The 20,596-nt window shown below is 44.6% G+C and overlaps 1 protein-coding gene across 2 annotated transcripts in view; it reads left to right on the plus strand.

Moving 5' to 3' along the window:
- Nucleotides 1-20,596, plus strand: part of pcdh17 (protocadherin 17) — a 76,528-nt gene that overhangs the window by 27,267 nt on the left and 28,665 nt on the right. For both annotated transcript variants that reach the window (XM_056278938.1, XM_056278939.1), the window contains exons 2-3: nucleotides 5,376-5,434; nucleotides 5,804-5,976. In XM_056278938.1, the coding sequence (XP_056134913.1) occupies nucleotides 5,376-5,434; nucleotides 5,804-5,976 (232 nt within the window). The remainder of the gene's footprint in view (nucleotides 1-5,375; nucleotides 5,435-5,803; nucleotides 5,977-20,596) is intronic.

Consider the following 20,596-nt stretch of genomic DNA (forward strand, 5'->3'; position numbering starts at 1 on the left):
GTCTTTCTGCTTGTTTTACCTTTTGTTATTCGATAAGCGCTCAGAAGTAGCGTACACGTGGTGGGAAGGGAGCGACCACAAGTGTTTTTCACTCCAAGTTTATTCACATGCAGTGCAAAAGTAATGGAATTGGTCAATGTTCTCTTTTTTGGGGGAGATTTCCCCCCCCCTTTACTCCCCAGTTGTACCCAGCCAATTACCCTACTCTTTTGAGCCATGCGGGCACTGCTCCACCCCCTCTGCTGATCCGGGGAGGGCTGCAGACTACCACACGCCTCCTCTGAAACATGTGGAGTCTCCAGCCGCTTCTTTTCACCTGACAGTGAGGAGTCTCGCCAGGAGGACATAGCACGTGGGAGGATCACGCTGTTCCCCCCCAGTTCCCCCTCCACCCCCGACCTGTTGCCCCAACCAACCAGAGGTGATGCTAGTGCAGCGATCAGGAGACACACCCACATCCGGCTTCCCACCCACAGACACGGCCAATTGTGTCTGTAGAGACGCCCCCATGTAACACGGGGATTCGAACCGGCGATCCCTGTATTGGTAGGCAACGGAATGGACCGCCACGCCACCCGGACGCCCCAGATCAATGTTCTTACCCCCTTAGAGAAACATCTTCGTGCAGAAACACGACCTCACGTTGTGGTTCAGGTCTTTTGGATAAGAGGGCTTGTTGAGACGCTAAGATGGCCATTCTCAGGTTGCTAACATCGATGGCGCTCCTCTACCTCTCTGGCATTAAGCTTGGACTCTCGGTCTTCTAAGTTATTATGGAAGTTCTTGGAAGATATTTAGCAGGAAGTAGACTGATGGTATTTAGCTCACTTAAGCCCGGTGATTGATTCACCTGATATCTCCAGGAAGACGTATAGAACCAACTAATTTGATTTGATCACTCGCAATTGCTCCTAAGCCACTGGGAAATCGATGCTATCTAATTATTATCTAGTTTCCCCTCCACACCCCTTTTGTTCTTGCTTCCTTCCGTCACGTCTGCCTGCATTTTTCTCTCCGTCGTCCTCTTTTCCTCCGTCATTTCTCACTTCTTGCAAAGCATTTGTTTCCCCTATCCGCGTTTCTACGCGTTTGCTTGACTCCACAGCCTCCCTTTCCTTCTCCCCCCTCTCGTGCCACCCTCCCTCCTCGCTGCCGTGGAGCTTCTCCAACTGTTTTCCTGGGGAAATAGAGAGGTCGAGTTACCTCACTGGACCCCCAACCACACACACAAACGCACAAACACACACACACATAAGCATACATAAATGTGATACGTGTATAAAATATACCGACATCGGTCCCTGTTCTTTCGGCTGACTGATTATATAAAGCGGTAAAGTGGAGCCGCACACCTACTGTCACACACACACTCACACACAACAACAAACGTGTGCGCAGACCCACACAGAGAGTGAGTCGTCCCCCTGTTTTTTTTCTTATCACTGAGTCATATTTGTATTTTTGGGAGACAGTAAAGGGCAAACACATACATCACATGCAGCGTGGCTAAGGAGTGGAGGGAAGTGGGAGTGTTCTTGTGTCTGTAAGTAAACAAAAAAAAGAAGCTTCATCCAACGATGTGTGAACGAAAAGCTACGATATGGTGCAATTTTTCCTCCTTTACCACCCCCGTACATATGGTGTCTAACACAGACACACACACACAGAAATGAAAACGGTGCTCCACTACACACTGGCAGCGGGGCCCAATAGGAATGAGTAGCACTCCCGTGCACTTGTCCCATTTGTCTCAATCGGGTTGCTGTCGTCATGGTCAGTTTCAGAAACTCTTAGGGCCGCGGTGGGAGTGCAGAACAGACTACGGCTTTTTACATTTCACCAGATGAAGTGACCCCTGTCTGTGCTCAGCACCTCCCTGACCTAACCGGCCTGGCTGGATAGACACTATGCAACAATCCATCATCCATTACAGCTAAAAATAAACCCCCTAAAACTCTAAAATAGTGATTAAATACCAGACACATCAAGCTCTGCTGAGCCGTACACGGCGTCCCTTGACCTATCGCCCCCGGCCGTATCTTGCATGCAGTAAGCAAGTATCGATTAGGACCCCTGACATTTCCCAATGGCCTTTGCATATATAGTATGAGGTCAGTACATGAGGGAGCTTCCCCACCGTGAGGTCAAACCTAAATATGCTGCAATTTAGATGCTCAACCCATCATGTTCCTCACCAAGCGCCCTGGCATTTTGCAGACATGATATGCTGAATTTTTTTAGTAACACCATATCGAGTGTAAACTCAGTGTAGGTGTGTTCACAGAAAATACCTTTTGACTCTTAAGGCGTGGAGACGTCGCATGTTCATGTTCGTTGGAGAGATCCACGGTTGGTGTACACTTGGTTACTTAAGTCGAAGCCGCCGCCGCAAAACTGGAGTTCTTGCGAAAGTTCACCGCAGCTACTGACTCCTCCATATCCAATCCTGTCCGCCCCATAAAACCCATACACAAACACAATAACCTTCACTTGTTGTGGGCTTTGACTAGACGAGTAAAAAGCAGCCCATTAAGCGGATAGTGCTCTTTGGTGCCGAATGAGCCGGGCAGCAAATATGAGGCAGTATGGCGGGAGACAGGAAGAGATGGAGGCTTTAGATAGGTCTGCTAATTGACAGGAAAGTGGTTGCTATGGAGTGGTGTAATGTGCTTTTTAGTGGGTAATGTGTATGGGTAGAAAGAGTGGGCTGCTGAGCGATGTAGCACATATGCTAAATACTTGGCTTTTTTTTTGCAAAACACATCTCAACAGCTATTGGTCATGTTAAGTTGTTAATAAATTAGTCTTCTGGGACTCGGAAGTTGCTCTTTTTTTCTTTTTTTTTTTGTAGGTGTGTAATTTTGACAAACAGGAAGTGATTTTATGTTGAGTAATGCAACATTAGTAGGACTGACCGGTTCATTTTATCACATGAAGTCTTTTTTGGGGTCGGGGGGTCGGGGGGGGGGTCCCCTTTTACTCCCCAATTGTACCCGGCCAATTACCCCACTCTTCCGAGCCATTCCGGTCCTGGCACCACCCCCTCTGCTGATCCGGGGAGGGCTGCAGACTACCACATGCCTCCTCCGATACATGTGGAGTCGCCAGCCGCTTCTTTTCACCTGACAGTGAGGAGTTTCACCAGCGCATGAGAGGATCATGCTGTTCCCCCCAGCCCCGAACAGGCGCCCCAACCGACCAGAGGAGGCGCGAGTGCAGCGACCAGGACACATATCCACATCCGGCTCTCCCCTCCCCGCAGACACAGCCAATTGTGTCTGTAGGGACGCCCCGACCAAGCTGGAAGTAACATTGGGGTTCGAACCGGCGATCCCCGTGTTGGTAGGCAACGGAATAGGCCGCCACGCTATCCGGACCCCCCAGTTTGTCAGTCTTTATTGTTGCCTTTGAGGTGTAAGTGAATGCAGCAGGGTAGGAGGCGAGTCACCCTGTTACAACGTAAAACAAGGACAAAGAAATGTGATGATTAACGCGTCACCCGCGGCCTTAATGTTGTGGTTATTGCACATGAATATAACGACTTCCTGAGACCGCTAAACACATTTGTTTTGTGTGGGGGGGGATGTCATTTGGATTGTCTTTTTCTTTCTATATACAGCAATGAAGTACAACACACCCCTCCAAGGGCCACTGCGGTCAAATAAACTGTTTTCTGTTCTCATAACCTGATGAAATTAGAAGGTGTCAGAGCTCGCTTGATTGAAAAGCATTTCCAAGAACGAGGCCCTGGATGTGGAAGTATAGCAGGGCCATAGAAACAACAAAAAAAACAAAAAAAGTCTTTCCGTCGTTGGCTTTTGTATAACTCTGTTTTTATTTCAATGCCAAATGATTTTTAAAATTTTTTATTTTTCTCTTCTTGTGTGGTCAGATTCCAGCCATTGATATATGTTCAGTGGGCACTCCAGCTCTCTTCTCGGCAAAGGTTGAGGTTGACTAGTGTGTTTAGGTAGAAATAAAGGTGTCGGGAACGGGGAGAAAAGGTCAAAGTACGGAGGTGGCCCCATCTGACCTTCACAGACACACACACACACACACCTTTTCATACCCAGCCACCACAGAGCGGGGAGGACGTTGCGATACTCTTATTGACTGTGAATCAATCTGTGCATGTGAAAAACTGCACCGCAAGGTGACATTAATGACTAAATATGATGATTTTGCTGGTGTAGGCTCAAAGACGTCGGTACCCGTCACCCCCTCCAACCAATCGGGTGATAAAATAACCAAGGTGGGCCCGAGAGTTTTTTTATACCAAGTGTCTCTAGGAAGCATCAACGTTTCCCTTCTTTCTCTCGGTGCTCTGGATAACATGCGGGTCTATTTATAGGTCCCGTCGTTTCACCACCAGCCGCCCTTTGCCGTGGGTTACGAAGACACAGTAAAGTTAATTGACATGTTTAGTAAGATTGATTACGCTTGCGCCAACACATTATCTGCAGGGTAAAACTAACCCATCGTGCAGCGTCCTAAACCCGGCTCGCTGCAAATGCCAGAGACGCTTCTGCGTTTTACTGTTGTTGCAATGTGGCGTTTGCACAACCCGGAGAGATCCAGTAGGCGTGTTGACTTAACACTACACTATTGGTTTGTGTGTCTGTGTGTGCAAGAGATTATTCTCCCCGTGTGGGTGTGCGTGCATGCATGCATTTGTGTGTGCATGCATGTGTGTGGGCGTGCGTGCGTGTGTGTGTGTTTGTTTCTGGTATGGATCCATGTAACATGAAGCCCCCTGTGTACGTTCAATGAGCCCCCCATGTCAAATAAGAGTGCCATGGCTCAGCGCACACAAAGCCGCGCGCTCCCCCAAACACTACATTGCTGAAGCCCAGATGTCACGGATGCGGACTTGCGGTACTGCCGTCTTCCCGGAGATAGTGCAAATAAATAAACTTGCAAATTTGAATTCAGCTTGAGTTCTCGGAGGAAGATTGCTGCAGTCTGGTTCAAACTGAGTCGTGTAGATGTCATTGTGGATCTGTCAAACACTGTCCATACCGTAGAGTCTGCAAAATTGTCTGTGTCATCCAGGTCAATTATATGATAAATGTTATTGTTTACACACTGGCACGGCGCTCTTTCATTGCAAAAGAAGATGTTCTTCATGATTATGTAAGTTTTTGGTGCTTTTGAACATCGAACTTGCCGGTTATGTGGCCATCATATTGTTTAAAATAGGGAACAATGAAGAGCTCGCAAAGCAGTCCCCCCTACTTTGGCATTTCTCCCACCCCCCATGTTTTTCCCTCATTACAGATCATCTTCTGTCATTCAAATCTTGACAGATTTTGTTTCACAGTGGGACTGGTTGCTATGTGACACATAATGCAAGATCTGTCGTCTCTCCTTCACAGACGGACAATTTCCCCACTGAGCCAAACTACATGGGGAGCAGACAGCAGTTTGTACAAAGGTAAGGTTGATAATGATGTCCGAGACTGCACCACTCACTCATCTATCTATCTATCTATCTATCTATCTATCTATCTATCTATCTATCTATCTATCTATCTATCTATCTATCTATCTATCTATCTATCTATCTATCTATCTATCTATCTATCTATCATACCACTGGTGATATGATGTTTTTGCTACAGCCCTAGTAGAGTCACTTATGTCTTTTTTTCCATGCAGTTTTCACTCACAAAGAGCCACAAAGACTTGTGTATATGTCTTGTGTGAACACGGGCTATGCTAAAACTGCCACTTGATCTTCAGATCATGTTCTCATGGATGGCGGGTTTTTTTATCTCCTTTTTAAAAAAAAAAATTTGTCCAGTAGTTCGACGTTTAAGGACCCTGAGCGAGCCAGCCTCAGAGATAGCGGTCATGGTGACAGTGACCAAGCCGACAGTGACCAGGACACCAACAAAGGCTCCTGCTGTGATATGTCTGCCAAGGAGGCCCTCAAGATGAAGGCCACTGGTGTGAAACCGCCGCCTTTGGAGCAGGGTGAGTCCTGATGTGTGTGTGTGTGTGTGTGTGTGATTCCGTATGTGAGGTTTTGTTATTCCGAGTATGTAATATGCACAGCGGTGTATTTGTGTGTGAGTGTGTGTAGGTGTGCATTCTACACACGTCCACAGTTTATCAAAGCAGACAAGCCCATTATGTTTTTATAAGCCCAACCACTTCAGCCTTTCCATTTAGTCCCCCTTCCCTGAGCACCCGTCTCTGAAACTTTGATAATGGAACATGGAAAATGATTTAGCGAGACTTAGCCAGTGGTGGGTGATGTAGCTTCGTAGTTTGATGATTAAATATGAATAATTATTCTAAGCGCTGCGAGTCGGGCAGATTACACATGACATGTGTAGAACAATAACTCCCCAGATGTGAGTCTCAGATGCCGTCCGCCCCTCCCGCTAGAAAGCATGTATGATTGTTACTGGTTCGGTTCAGGGGAATGAAGAGCATGGGTACTCCGGGGCAACTAATGGGTGGGAGATATGTTATGGCTCCAGCTGTAGCGTCTTGCAGCCATGTAGCTCAATCTGGGCCATTAGCCGCGCGGCACAACAAATATCCCCACCGAAGCACAAATTCCCTGAAATCTGCACACCCTGAACAACGTCTCTCATGGAGGAGATCCAGAACTAGGATGCTGTATGGGGAACATGGATTCTCTTTAATGGCGCTATCAATCCACCAAACAGAAGGGCTGCTTTACTGTTAGCAGGAAGGACAATGACAATTTGTGCAACACTCTGTGCTGCAATATGCATGTCTGACTAGATAGATTTTTTTTTCCTTTTCATTGGGTTTTAATATGAAAAAGGGCTCACATGTTGGCAAGAGAAATTGGCCAATTAAAAGTCCCATATGTTTCTCATTTGGAAAATGTTCCCATTTAATCGTCCATGAGGGGACATGAAGAATCACATTTACACACACACACACACACACACACAACATCCAGGACAAAGTGAGTTAGCAGAGAGCAGAAGGTGTCGGGCAGAGCTCGTAAACTCAATCAGCACAAACCGTCCCAGGCAGACACAGTTGACCGAAGTGTATTACGACTGCCTGCCGCCGCTTCCACTGCTGACTCTGGCCTGTCTCTGAATGGAGCCACCTTTCTATATGTCGCCTCCAATGAGTGTCCTTTAGAAAGGGTTGAAGAATGAATTTCCACCCACATCAGTGTGGACACACACACACACACACACACACACACACACACACACACACACACACACACACACACACACACACACACACACGCAGTTGCCCGGACTCACTCGGCTACACACCAGCCAACTGGTATTAGAAACTCAGTGAAAGGCTGTAACATGTCCTTGCCTTTTTCTCACTCTTCGCTGCCCCCCCCCCACACACACACACACACAAACATACACTTTACAGGCTCCTCTCCCCCATCAGCAACCCCTCCCCCCAAACCCTCCACCTCTCTTGTGTTTCTGGGAATTCACCTGACGTGAGATAAGACAGTTAACCGGCTGCAGATGGCTGTGTTTAGCCAATAACATGGGGCTTGGCTGAGCTGCGGGGGAGTGAAGGGGCCGGGAGCCCAGGTGTGGTCCAAATGGAGAGTAAGTTGTGCTGAACCTCATTCTGACACTTCTCCCGTACGTCTGTATTACACTGAAAAGACAAAAGTAAACTCGCTGAAGCTTTTTCAGTGACTGAAAAAAAAGAAGAAACGATAGCGCAGTGCGACAGAACATTTCTGGATTTAAAGGGTTATTCCGGTATTTTTAAACCTGGGCCCTGTTTTCCCATCATTTTGGGGTCTAAATGACTAATAGGGAAAAACATTTCTGGAATTGTTCCAGTATTGAGCGAGAACACTTCAGCCGACAGCCGCGAAATGGGCTGCAATATAATCCGTGGGGGCAAGTATGCACGTCAGAGCACGTCCACGAAAAGTGCTTGTTTTTGCTGATGACAGGCTCAGATTGTTATCATAACTGTCTGACAACATTATGGAAAGTATCCCTACAGAGATAGACCTTTTTCTTTACATTTTGCGGCCTGGCAGCCTGTCCAGGATGTCTCCCTGCCTGCCGCCCGGTGACTGCTGGAATAGGTTCCAGCATCCCCGCGACCCTGAGAGCAGGATAAGAGGTTCAGATAATGGATAATGGTCTCTGTTGTAACATCCCTCTTACTGCTGCTACTATTTGCATGTTGGGGTGTGGTTTGTTTACCAAAAAAGTCACGCCGAATCTTATCAGAGCTGACCATTTACTCATTTGAGCTAGCATAGCCTGAGACATAGAGGAACTTATAGCAAACCCTAGTACCCCCCTCTTTTAGTTCCAATTTACAGTAGACCTTTTTCACAAATGTGGCCGATGTACTTACCCGCTAGGGTAAGCCAATATTTTTTTTCCTAGGGTGAATCCGGAAAGTTCCTGCCCTCAGGCACTAGGATTGGCTGGATCTGCCTGTCAGTCAACTTTCCGGATTCATCCTAGGAAAAAAAATATTCGCTTACCATACACGCACAGTTAAGTTGGCACAGTTAGCTTGGTTGCAAACGTGGCTAATGGCTAACAGTTAGCAAGCAAATGTGGCTAGGATTAGGGTTAGGGTTAGGGTTGATCGGCCTTGACTGACAGGCAGAGCTGGCCAATCCTAGCGCCTGAGGGCGGGAACTTTCCGGATTTATCCTAGGGGTAAGGATCCTGTTGGCTGCGATGTTAAAAAACAAAGTTTCACTTGCCTTCAATTCTGATTGTGATTGCTTATTTTGTGTTTCAACACAGCGTATAACACAGTACATGTGTTGCCATTGACATATCTTCATGTTTCTGTTGTCAGATGGACTGCACGGCTAGATATAAGTGATTTTGATCAAGGGTCACAAAATGCTAACAGCCCTGAAATTAGCATTAGCCTTGATTAGCCAGTTGGCATTTTGTGACCCTTGATCAAATCACTTCTTCGTTGACATGCAGTCACCTGAGAACAGAAACAGAAGGAAGATTTGCAAATGACAGCACCTAGAATGTGTTGAAACACAAAACTGGCGTTCAAGGACAGACTCAAATGCTACAGAAAGTTGGCTTTTAAATGTTGCAGGCAATGGGGCGAATCGATCTTTACCCTTCGATGACGGAGGAGAAGTACATTGGCCGTGTTAGCAAGAAAAGGTCTATAACCTCCAAATTGTAATCTGAATGCTCTTGTAGAAGTATTTCCGTCGTGGTAGGGAAAGACGACAAGGTCAACACAGTTTTTCAGACACAATGACATCATCAGAATTACCTGACGATGAATATTCTCCCCCCGTTCTTTGGTAATTGCAGCATATATGAATGATCAAGTTCCTTGGTATGTGGTATGGTAATATTGGATCAGCTTCCTTTACGATCTTAAACAATCATTAATAAAGACATTATAGTCATGTCATCACTTATTAATTAGGGTGAGTGTGAAACAGTGGCTGAATGGAGATCAACATGGCGTATTAGGAGATTAACTGTGTTTTCTGATGTTCTGCATTCATGTGTTTTTGTGCTAGACAGTAGCAACCAAGAGTCTCTTTGTGCATTTACACACACAGTCATGTGCACAAAAACACATACAGCCAAGTGACAAAAGAACTGAACTCATCAGAGGTCACAATCCCCTGCAGCCTTTCCTCCTGCAGACTCGTTTTCTCTGCTTTTCAGCTCCTTGCGTCTACTTCTCAGTTCTCTCCCTCCGACCCTCCATCTCCCCGCGTCCTTTCCCCCCTGTTCCTCCTTTAGCGTCACGATCCCAATTATGCTGCCTCTTTCCACTTCTTCATCTCTCCTTCCTCGCCGTTTCTCATTCTATACCTCTCTTTCCTCGTTTTTTTTTTCTCTTTCTCTCTCTGTGTTAGTCTTTGAGCTTCTTTGCCTGCAGGGGAAGTGCCAGGACTCTGTGGCCTTGTTCACTCATACAGGAACAACAGGAATGCAAGTGCACAAAGCAAGTAGTTCCAGTCCAAATGGTCCAAGTCTCGTTGGATCCCCGACGTGTCTGCGAACATGAGGCCCCCTTGTTCGGCTGTCGTCGCCGTTTCTCTGCGCTTCCTCCTTTCCTTTTCCTTTTTGCTGATACTTGTTCTCGTTTTTTTTAACTATCTTATATAATCTTTCTAATCTAAATCTGTTACCGCACTGTCTGATTTCACCACCTGGTATCTGCTGCACACCTATCCATCTTGAAAAGAGATCCCTCCTCTGATACTCTTCCTGAGGTTTCTCTCTTGGTTTTTTTTTTTTGTTTTTTTTTCTGACAAGGTTTTGTGGAGTTTTTCCCCATTTGAATCAAGGACTTACAGATACAGGATTTTTTTTTTAATTGTGTAAATGTATGAGAGCTGTGATTTTTCATACCTCTGAGAGTAGATGTGATTTAAGGCTACACAAACAACTTGACTTTCTTAATGATTTTGATTTTTCTGTCTTTTACCCCTCCCTGCCTCCCCTCTTCTGTTGTAATTGGACTGCAGAATCGAATCACCGGCAGGACAAACGTACGACTCCCCATTTACGCGCTTCCAATTCGGCTTCCTCTTCTGTGATGCTGCGCTTGCTTCCTTTTCCAGACAACATAATCCCGATTCCTCTGCACTAGGGGCCACTTTTAAATTGATTAATTAGGCCCGCGGAATTGGTAGCAATGTATTAATTAAGCTTAAGTATATCAAACGCTTTTTTCCCACCACTTTTAATTGGACATTAATTGATGCTCGGTTGGGCTTGCAGCAGACGCTGATCTGGGTACGTCTGGCTCTGGCAGAGCGGCTGGCAGCACATCGCTCGGCTTTGTGGCGGTGACTGCCACGGCAGCTATCACAAGCAGATAGACAGCAGTGGTGCAGGGTGATGTTACCCACTGATAGGGCGGGCGGAGGGAGGCGACAGAGGGAGAGCGAGAGTTGATGAGGAGGAGGAGGGGGAGAAAGAGGGAGGGTTGCCATTAGACACAGTGCGACTGTTCTAGCTGACCTATCTTAATTAGCAGTGATTGGAGTGCGATAATCAAATTGCTGTGCACCTTGTTTTCAAAAGAGAGGCCAGGGGGTTGGGGGAGGTGGGGGGGGGTACCACGGGGACATAGAGCATACAGAGTGGATCCAGAGAAAATGAGATGTGCTCTTCTGACATGGCAGGAGAAGGTGATGCTATTGACTCTCCTCTGTTATTTGTGGCATCGTAATAAGAACACCCACCCACGTTCAACCCTCCGACCATCCCCCAGGCCTGTGAATACTTTAAATAAGGGAAATGTCATGCTTCATCAAACACTCTCGAACACGCACAACTTGAATAGACACTGATGTGAAAACACACACACACACACACACACGACCAAACTGAAGATTTTATTGCCAATACGAGCTAGTATATATATGCATTGACTGTGACCACAGTGTGATTGGCTTGTGTGTGTGTGTGTGTGTGCACGCGTACGCAACTACACTTGTGTTTTTCTGAGTATGCTGGCGTGAGCGTCCTTTCACAAAATGTCCAGAGAAATTTGTTTTGCTACTCACTGAAATGAGTTTCTGTTTCTATGGGGCTAATAGTCACTGGTCCTGAAGATAACCAATAATTACTGGTTATCTTCTCATCTGGCAACCAGTACTCATTATAATGAGTAATGGCTGCTTGTGTTGTCTGTGATTTAGTAGAAAACTGTAATCAGGTATGTAAAATCCCAGGCTTGAAAGAAACTGAGTGAAAATGCTTTCCCAGCACAAAATCTCATCCTGGTAATATCCATCCTGGCTTTACGGTGTGATTTGGCTGATTGACAAGAACATTTGAGGTTGCGCAGGAGTTGCAGGTTTACGGGGTGGTGTTAATTTCCCAAAGTAAATGTATTTATTGCCGAACATTTAATTTTACCTGTACCGTTCTCTGCTTTCTCTGCTCGAGTGTAGTTTGTCAGTGGAAAGGCAACATCTGCAGCTGTTAAAGCCCCAGTTGTGTTGTTTCTGGTGCCAAATGAGTCAGTCAGTTAATTGATCAGTCAATCAAAAGAAAATTCATTTATTATAATTGTGGTCATCGAATAATCATTTTGGTCAAATGCCAAATATTTGCTGGTTACGGCTTCAAAAAATGTCAATTCGCTTGCCCTTCCTCGTTTCATACAATCAATACTTTAGGATGATCAGACTAAGACATCACTTCTGGCTCGGGGAACTTGTGCCGACTTGGCATTTTTCATTGTTTTTTCGCATGTTATAAACTGAATGATCGATAGATTCATCGAAAAATGTATTGATTGATCAATCGACGGTGAAACTGTTCATTGGCTGCTGCGCTAGTTGTTAGCAACGTCAGTCATTAGGCATTCTGCACTGTTTTTTATTGTGGTTTTGTGCATTATGTATGCATCGTGAGGATCTAGCGTAGCGTTGTGACTAATCCATTCTCAAGACTTGTTGATAAAAACAATCTGCACTTAAACGCACCTCAGAGAACATAGTGAGGGGGATACTCAACTCCCATCGTATCCCGTCTAGTAGAAACGAGGCCTAATTTCATCACTTTAGCCCCCCACTTTAACAAGGATCAGTGTATAGAAGACAGTTTACTTATGTGATGTATTTAAATCTTGGTGGAATCATATTTGCATCAAAGAGGCTCCAGATCTAGAAGCTTCCAGCCTCTAACAAAACACTTAAAAATGAAGCCCCTCTTTTTTTTTAAGTTGTTTTGGATAATAGGTTTTGTTTGTTTAGACAGGGTCCAAATAAAACCAGATATTGAGGCTTAAATCCATTTTAAGTATGCAGCCATTTTCTCCTGCAGCAGTGTATCCGAAGATTCAAAAAAGCGTTACTCCTGCAAAGCCGGGGTCCCGAGTCCCCACAATCTCAGTGATCCCTTTCCCTCTTATCCACAGCAATTAACTCTGAATAATAAGTGAAACTTTGATAATAAAAAGAAAATCCAGTTCCCGAGATTAGTTGACTGGTCAGAAGTCAGATGAGATGCCCTTTTCACATGTAGCCATGGCAACCTGTCTCCCCCTCACTCTGGTCTTCAATAAAGCTTTATCTGTCTGTAGGAAAAGGCCATTCCATTCAATGTCGTTCATATTTCATGGACAGATAAATGCTGACATGCATGTTGCAAAATGGGTAGATGTGTATTACTTCAATAATTTCTCCAGATGCTGTGGAGTTTGCCACGTGTTCATAATGCAGCAGGATCAAGTCTTCTGATTTCACTATTGACAATATTGGTTGTTTGTTGTTTTTGCAGCAAAGAAAAATTGTGCACACACGTCATCTCTTGCAATCGTTTTCTGTATGTTCTTGTGCTCCCTCTTATTCTCTCTCTCTCTCCCACCCCTCTTGCTCTTATTCTCTCTCTCTCTCTCTCTCTCTCTCTCCAACCCCTCGCTCTTATTCTCTCTCTCCAACCCCTCTCGCTCTTATTCTCTTTCACCCTCTCTCTCTCATACTCTCTCACCCTCTCTCTCTCATACTCTCTCTCTCGCTCTCTCTATTCTCTCTCTCTCTTCTCTCCCGCCCCTCTCTCTCTTATACTTTCTCTCTCTCCCACCCCCCCCTCTTTCTCTCGTGCGCGTGCTGACACACACACATATGCGTGCGCACGCACGCACACACACACACACACACACAGCAATATTCTGTGAATTTGGCCAAAAGGTGTGCTTACCATGGGACTGGCATCAGTTTTACACGCCAGTAATCACATTTGCATGGTGTAGTGATACGTGGTTGCTCAGAAGATGTAGAAGATCCCCCAGGAGCTCAGCAGGGGTGCGCGCACACACACACACACACACACACACACACACACACACACACACACACACACACACACACACACACACACACACACACACACACACACAGCCCTGTATGAGAAGCTGAAAAAAATCTGCCAATCTGGATTCATAGTTGAATTGACGCCAAGTACTCCATGTTTCTGTCAGGAATCAAAAGACTGCCATTTTTCCGTTTTGTAATCAAAGATTACGATTTCCTGTATTCAAATATGCATAATTCCACAGTGAATGCAGTTCAGTCATTACATCCCTCTACAGGTGCATCCTGTAATAATCCTTTGGCCATGTTATTGAGAGGCCACTTAGATAAATCTATATATCATATATGACACGTTACACGTCAAAATAATGTCTTATTGATTTGCAGCCAAGTGTAATTATTGTAAAGGTTGCAAAACTAAATGAAGCGGCCTTGCAAATCCTAACACTAAAGCATGAACGATGTACTTAAGGGAGGGTCTTTTATTGTGAAATGAGTTTGTTTTAATTTAAAAATAAACAAAACTGCAGAGACCTCACATTTTATGCGCAGGTATTAGCATAAGGCGCCTCTTTTTAACCCTCCATTCCAGTATAAAGAGGGCACCGGTGATGAGCCTGGTGTCGCACATTAAAGTAATTGTTGTGCAGGTTAATGGACAGGCATCTGCTGAGAGAGTTGTTTTAGTTGAAAGCACTTTAATTAGTCACTTTATAAACATTGTTCCAAGCAGGTGCCATATGGAGGAGTCATTGTTTCATGTGACGCTATTACATCTGCCTGTTTAAACGTGATTAATTGGGGACATCAGAGTGTGTTTACATCCATTGTTCCAGCGAGGACATGTGCACTTCCAGTAAAACCCTCTCATCAAACGCGACTCATCTTGCGTGGCTCTTTCATGCTTGCCACCGCATCCGGAGATGATTCACGGCCGCTTGTCTGCATCCTTTCTCATATTCTCAACAGAAATGCCGATGTTTAGTATCAACAGATATCAGGAATCAGGGACACAAATATCGTTTCCCCCAGCCAGGATGACTGTCGGAACTGCCGGGCCGCATGGGCTAGCAGTTAGCTTAGCCCGACCCGCTTCCATGTCCTGTCTGACCGCCCTCGGTGCTTCCTCCTCGGGCGCAGCTCCAGGCAGGGGCCGTGGTCCTTGGGCCCACCGGACGCAGCAGACCGGGCTCCTCCAGCCGATCCAGCGTCTGCTCCCCCAGCCAGACACCCTCGGCACACCTCCCCGCACCCCACACGACGACACCAAAAACACCACAGTCAAAGCCAGGCGAGGCCGCCGCTGGACTGCCCTTGGTGTTGTCGAAACAGCCGGGCTGCATGGGCTAGCGGTCAGCTTAGTCTGCCCTGTTCTGCGTCTTGTCAGATATCTCAACGGTTTCTTTTTTCCTTCTTTTTGTAGCATCTTGTGTGTCCTAACCTTGCTCCAATTTGAATAATCCATCTAAGAGTCTGTTGTGTGGTCTTGAGGAGGAGATTTAAACAAAGAGCAACATCTGAAAAACAGCAGCCTTATGCTCGTGTGTCTTCTCACAGTTTGTGCTAGCCGTTGGATGGAGAGGATTTGGCTCTCAGCCTTTCATTTTCTCTTTTTCTCGCTCCTCATCTTCTCAGCTCTTCATGGCTTTTCCCCAGCAGGATTGATAGGCTGATTCATGGCGCCGATCGCCGGCTACTTCCCTGGTCGGGATGATGAAAACCATCAGCGGTCTGGACTTGTCCAGGACATTTCTTTCAAAGTTAAATAAGATTACTTTTTTTTTTTAACTGTGTGAGAGAATATATGTGCAAGATTATTTGTGTGCGTGTGTGTGTGTGTGTGTGTGTGTGTGTGCGTGCGTGCTCGTGCACGGGCCAGATCTTCTGTTGTTCACGGCATTCTTAGAGGATATGGTGGAATCTCACAGCAGTGAGGCGATTTGCAGCTAAGCTAGTGGAATCCCGTGGAAAGCCTAAAATCTTTTGGGGTAAAGGGAGGGGAAATATCACAGTATTAGGATTTCTTCTCCCTCTCATTAAAGAAGATTTGAAGGGATTACTCTATTTTCTTTAATACGTGGAGTTTTATTAAATTCTATTGTTATGACTATGATTCATGATGGATGAGGGTGAATGTCCATTCCTGCTGCATATGTGTGTGTGTGTGTGTGAGACACTGGGCTGAGTTTCCCCTCTAGACCCTAGCCCGCCTACATGACAGCTCACCCCCTGATCCCCATTCAGCCAGTGGAGCCTATCTAGCTCCATGGCACCATGCTATTGGGGAGGATTGATGAATATCTCACACTCTTAGCACTTTGGCTATAAATCTCTGACATTATCCTTGCACTATGGTAGTGGCAGTGAATAATTATGGCATGTTTATGGATGTCACGAGTTAAAATATTTCTAATTTCACCCTAAGTGCCATTACCAGCCCCAATCGAAGAATGATTAAAGTTGGGGTGTAAGAACGCGTTAGTCCCCACTGAGAGATATGACGGGTTGCAGCTTTTTTTTTTGTTTTTTTTTCTGCAACCTCTTTCATCAGGACCACTGGTGCTAAATGCGCAGGGCTGCCCGGGCCTCTCCTCTCCCACTGCTCCGTAATGAGAACATTACGGGGCATTAAGCCATGCATGTGCTCGCTCATATTAAACATCGAAAAAGCACACAAAACTATTAAGGGCTATAGAAATGTTATTCAAGGGTCATTTGGTACAATGTCAGGCGCATCGAGTTCGAGGATTAGTTTCAGAATCATGGAGATTTGAAGTTAATCGCTCTTTCAAAACTATTGTAAACGCTTCATCCCTGTCAGACGTGGGAAAGTCTCGGCGATGTTCCCATTCAGTTCTTCTGACAGTGTCCACGCATTTGCTTTAATAACACCTGCGTGAAATACTTTACATTACAGCCATCACGGGGTTAACACTACATCAACCAAGGCCGTCATTTTGGCCGTTTTGGATCTTTAAAGTTTAATAAGTTTGTGGAGGGAAGAAGAGATACAGACCTGCCGCTCCTTAAGTGCGCCTAAAATTGCATATATTTGCATTAAAATGAGTTTTAGATCGATCGCACAAAACATTACGATAAGATCTACCTAAAACGACCATGCGCGGTCGCGTAATTTGCGCGTCATCGTGCGCGTCATGTCACTGTTTATGACGTGCGTTGGTCGCGTCATTTCCTCCGCAACGTTCAGTTCTTTCTTTCCATTTCACGTGTTATAGGCCTTGTCACGTTTGTTAGATTAGCAACACGTGTTTTCCGTTTTGTTTTTCAGGCGTTATGTCCAACATGTCTGGGTACAGCCGCCGCTGCAGGCGCACCATGACTACCACCGAGGCGTCGCGGTATTTACAGGCGTTGCACGGCGGCCATTTTCAATTGTTTGAGAAATAGTATTAAAGTTGTTAAAATGTTAATTTTGGTGTCAGTTAGTTTCTTAGCAGACATACTAACATATGCAATGCGTTTATATCTCAATTCGGTTATTGATCTTGACAGAATATAGAGTTTAAAAACCGTTGGCGGTCATTTTGACCGCTCGTGGTCGTTCAAGTAGTTTTTTAAGTCCTGGTCATTGTTGAGGAACTGTTTCAGAGGTTACTTTCAGTCCTTTCTTTACATTTCACGTTTTATAGGCCTTGTTACGTTTGTTAGATTAGCAGTATTTTTCCGTTTTGGTTTTCAGGTAATACTTTCACTTTTTCAATTTTGCTATTCAAGTTCGACCATGTCTATCTGAAGTTTACATTCTTTAAAAATAGTATTATAGTTGATAAAATGTTAATTTTGGTGTCAGTCGTTTCTCGACAGACATACTAACATATGCAATGCATTAATATCTCAGTTGAGTATTTATCTTAACAGAATATAGAGTTTTTAAAACCGGCGGTCATTTTGACCACCCATGGTCGTTTTAGGTGGGAGTGAAATCCCGGTCGTTCCGGTGTTAAATTTCAATGTACTGTGTCAACCTTGGAAGACAGTTAAGAGAAAGCTGTGTGTAGTCAAAGCTTTTGACAGCAGAATGGACTGCAGATTAGCACACATCTGGAAGTGATGCGTGTTTGTGTTTACAAGAGCTCGGTGAGTACAGCGAGGCAGTTTCATTAGTGTTCCGTATTTTTGTGTTTACAGTCCACACACACACACTGACTTGCTTACTGTAAACACACCAGTAGCCTACATCATTATCCGGAGTGTGTATGCGGGCGAGAGTTAACTGAAGAAAATAACCCTCCGAACCGGTTTTAGCAATAATAGCAGGAGGTGATTTGTTTGTCCCACCCCCGAAACTAGCAGGGAGTGAGATAACATTTCTTCGTAATCAGTAGCGTGGCAAACTTGGCAAACTATTTTCAATTATTCCCTCTGTAATCATACTGCAACCTTGTAAATTTGCCATCTGAGCTGTAAATGAAATTAATTATCACTGTATGTCATTGCCCCATGGCAATGCAGCTTACACTTTTTTATCTTCTGTTTGTTTCCAGCCTGTAACCTATTTGTCTGGTGTGATCAAAGCACATATATATATATATATATATATATATATACGAGATACATACATACATACATATATACATACATATATACGAGATATATATATATATATATATATATATATATATCTCGTGAGTCAAGTCAATTCTTTATGAGACAGTACAAGCCTGTTTCATGCCATATGCAATCATCAGCTCTCAATATATATAGATGTGTGTGTGTGTGTGTGTGTGTGTGTGTGTATATATATAGATATAGATAGATAGATAGATAGATAGATAGATAGATAGATAGATAGATAGATAGATAGATAGATAGATGGATAGAGAGATATAGATATATAGCGGAACGGTTTTCGGAAACCGTCAGTGGTGTTGATAAAAGTGCTCAACAAATGAGGAGTGGAATATCAATATAGATGTAGGGAAAAGAAAAAAATATATATATATATACATATGTTTGTTTTTTGTTCCTCTGCGGTTTTGAAGCCTTTGGTTTGGGCTGTGGGTTGAGCCTTTACTCAAGGCAGCAAAACAAGCTGGGTAGTGGAACAAAACAAGTGTTCAACTGTGTGTGTGTGTGTGTGTGTGTGTGTGTGTGTGTGTGTGTGTGTGTGTGTGTGTGTGCGCGCGCGCATCTGTGTGTAAATGTATTTGGTGCATTTAGAATATCAAGGCAAAATTCTCAACTCCCTCTCGAAGCTAATGGCTAATTATTTCCACCTCTGCGATTCAGGCGGTTGCAGGAGTGCCTCTCTCTCCAACAGTTTGTGTGAAGCCAAAGCAGCAGAAGAGCTGTTACAATATCTGCTCTCTGTGGTTGAAACATCTTGTCCAGCACAGTAGTAGGGAGGGCAGGACGAAGGCGATTATAATGATCCATCGTCACTTCCTGGACCGGAGCCACCCTGCTGCCATCTGTCCTCTGTCTAAGGACAGCAGGGCATTTTTGTAAGCATGCACGGTTGTGTGTGTGTGTGTGTGTGTGTTATGTGGAGGTGATACATGAGACTGGAATCAATCCCATCCAACACGAGATGCTTTAATTGTCTTCTCTTTTACTTCCTTCATATCATTCTGCAGCCTTAAAGCGTCATATCATCTCTCAGCTGCTTAATTATTCACTGTCTTAACTAAAAAAAAAGACTCACACATTTCCTTTTTTTAATGCATGTCTTGATATACTTATGTGGTTTTTCTTTGTAGATGTTTGATAGTGGCCATAGCAATGGATTTGACAAGAAAACCGAACTGCATCGAGTTACACTGCATTAAGGGATCCCCGTGATGCATATCAGGGCTTGCTAATATTTCCTTATATAATTCACACATTTTTCTATCTGCAATATTAGCTAGAGAGGGAGGTGGGTGTTTTTCACTGAGCGCCACATTAAAAATTCACTGTGCCTGGTCGGTTATATTTCTACTACAACTGGCTGAGGGTTAATTATCATCCTACTGTTGTCTGAATCCATACATAGATATAAAAACAAACCCACATAGAAGTACTTTAAAATCCTATAATCAGATTTTATTAATAAAAAGGAGGGGGGGGGAGGCTTAAATTTTAAACAGTTTAATTACATATTACAGATGGAAAAAGTGCGGCTTGCATTTGCAATGAGAATGGCTGACTCTCTGATGGCCTTGCAGGGTGTCCTCCGAGGCTGAGCCAAGTCAATAGTTGTCTGATCTTTCCCCGTGCACGAGCCTCTGATCTCACCATTTGCATTTCAAATCCACCAATCCAGTAATGAATCTTGTCCCGGGCGTTATATTTTATACTTACCAATACCGATACGTCTCCTCCTGGAACGTTAAATGATTCCCCTACGCGTCGGACGTATTTGTCAATAACTAGCTGTTCCGTGCCGCGCTAATGGCGACAACTGGGGGAAAAATTTTCAAAATAAAAGTCACAAATTAGTCATATTGTCTCGTGGAAAAATCAGTTTTTTTTAATAACATTTGCAGCTTGAAACATCACATTTGTAAGCATGCCATTGATATTCATGAAATCAGAACCAGATGGGACTTTCATGTCTCCTTTTGCTGTTGCTTTGTGTTATTTTGTGCTCTAGCATCTGATTTCAAACACGTCGGTATTTCTACGTGATTCTATGCAGTGACGTCTCGTTGCCGTGAAAATTCAAACTTGGGTCGCATTGAAAGAAACGTTGTTAGCCTGGACGGCGACTCCTGCAAACGTCCACAGTTCATAATCATTTCTGGTGAGTCAGCAAGTTGATGGGATCGGATCCGTGTGTGGGCCTTCCCCTTTGGTCGATGTGAATGAATATTTTTT

Source organism: Lampris incognitus, chromosome 4, assembly GCF_029633865.1.
Source record: "Lampris incognitus isolate fLamInc1 chromosome 4, fLamInc1.hap2, whole genome shotgun sequence".
Lineage (NCBI taxonomy): Eukaryota > Metazoa > Chordata > Actinopteri > Lampriformes > Lampridae > Lampris > Lampris incognitus.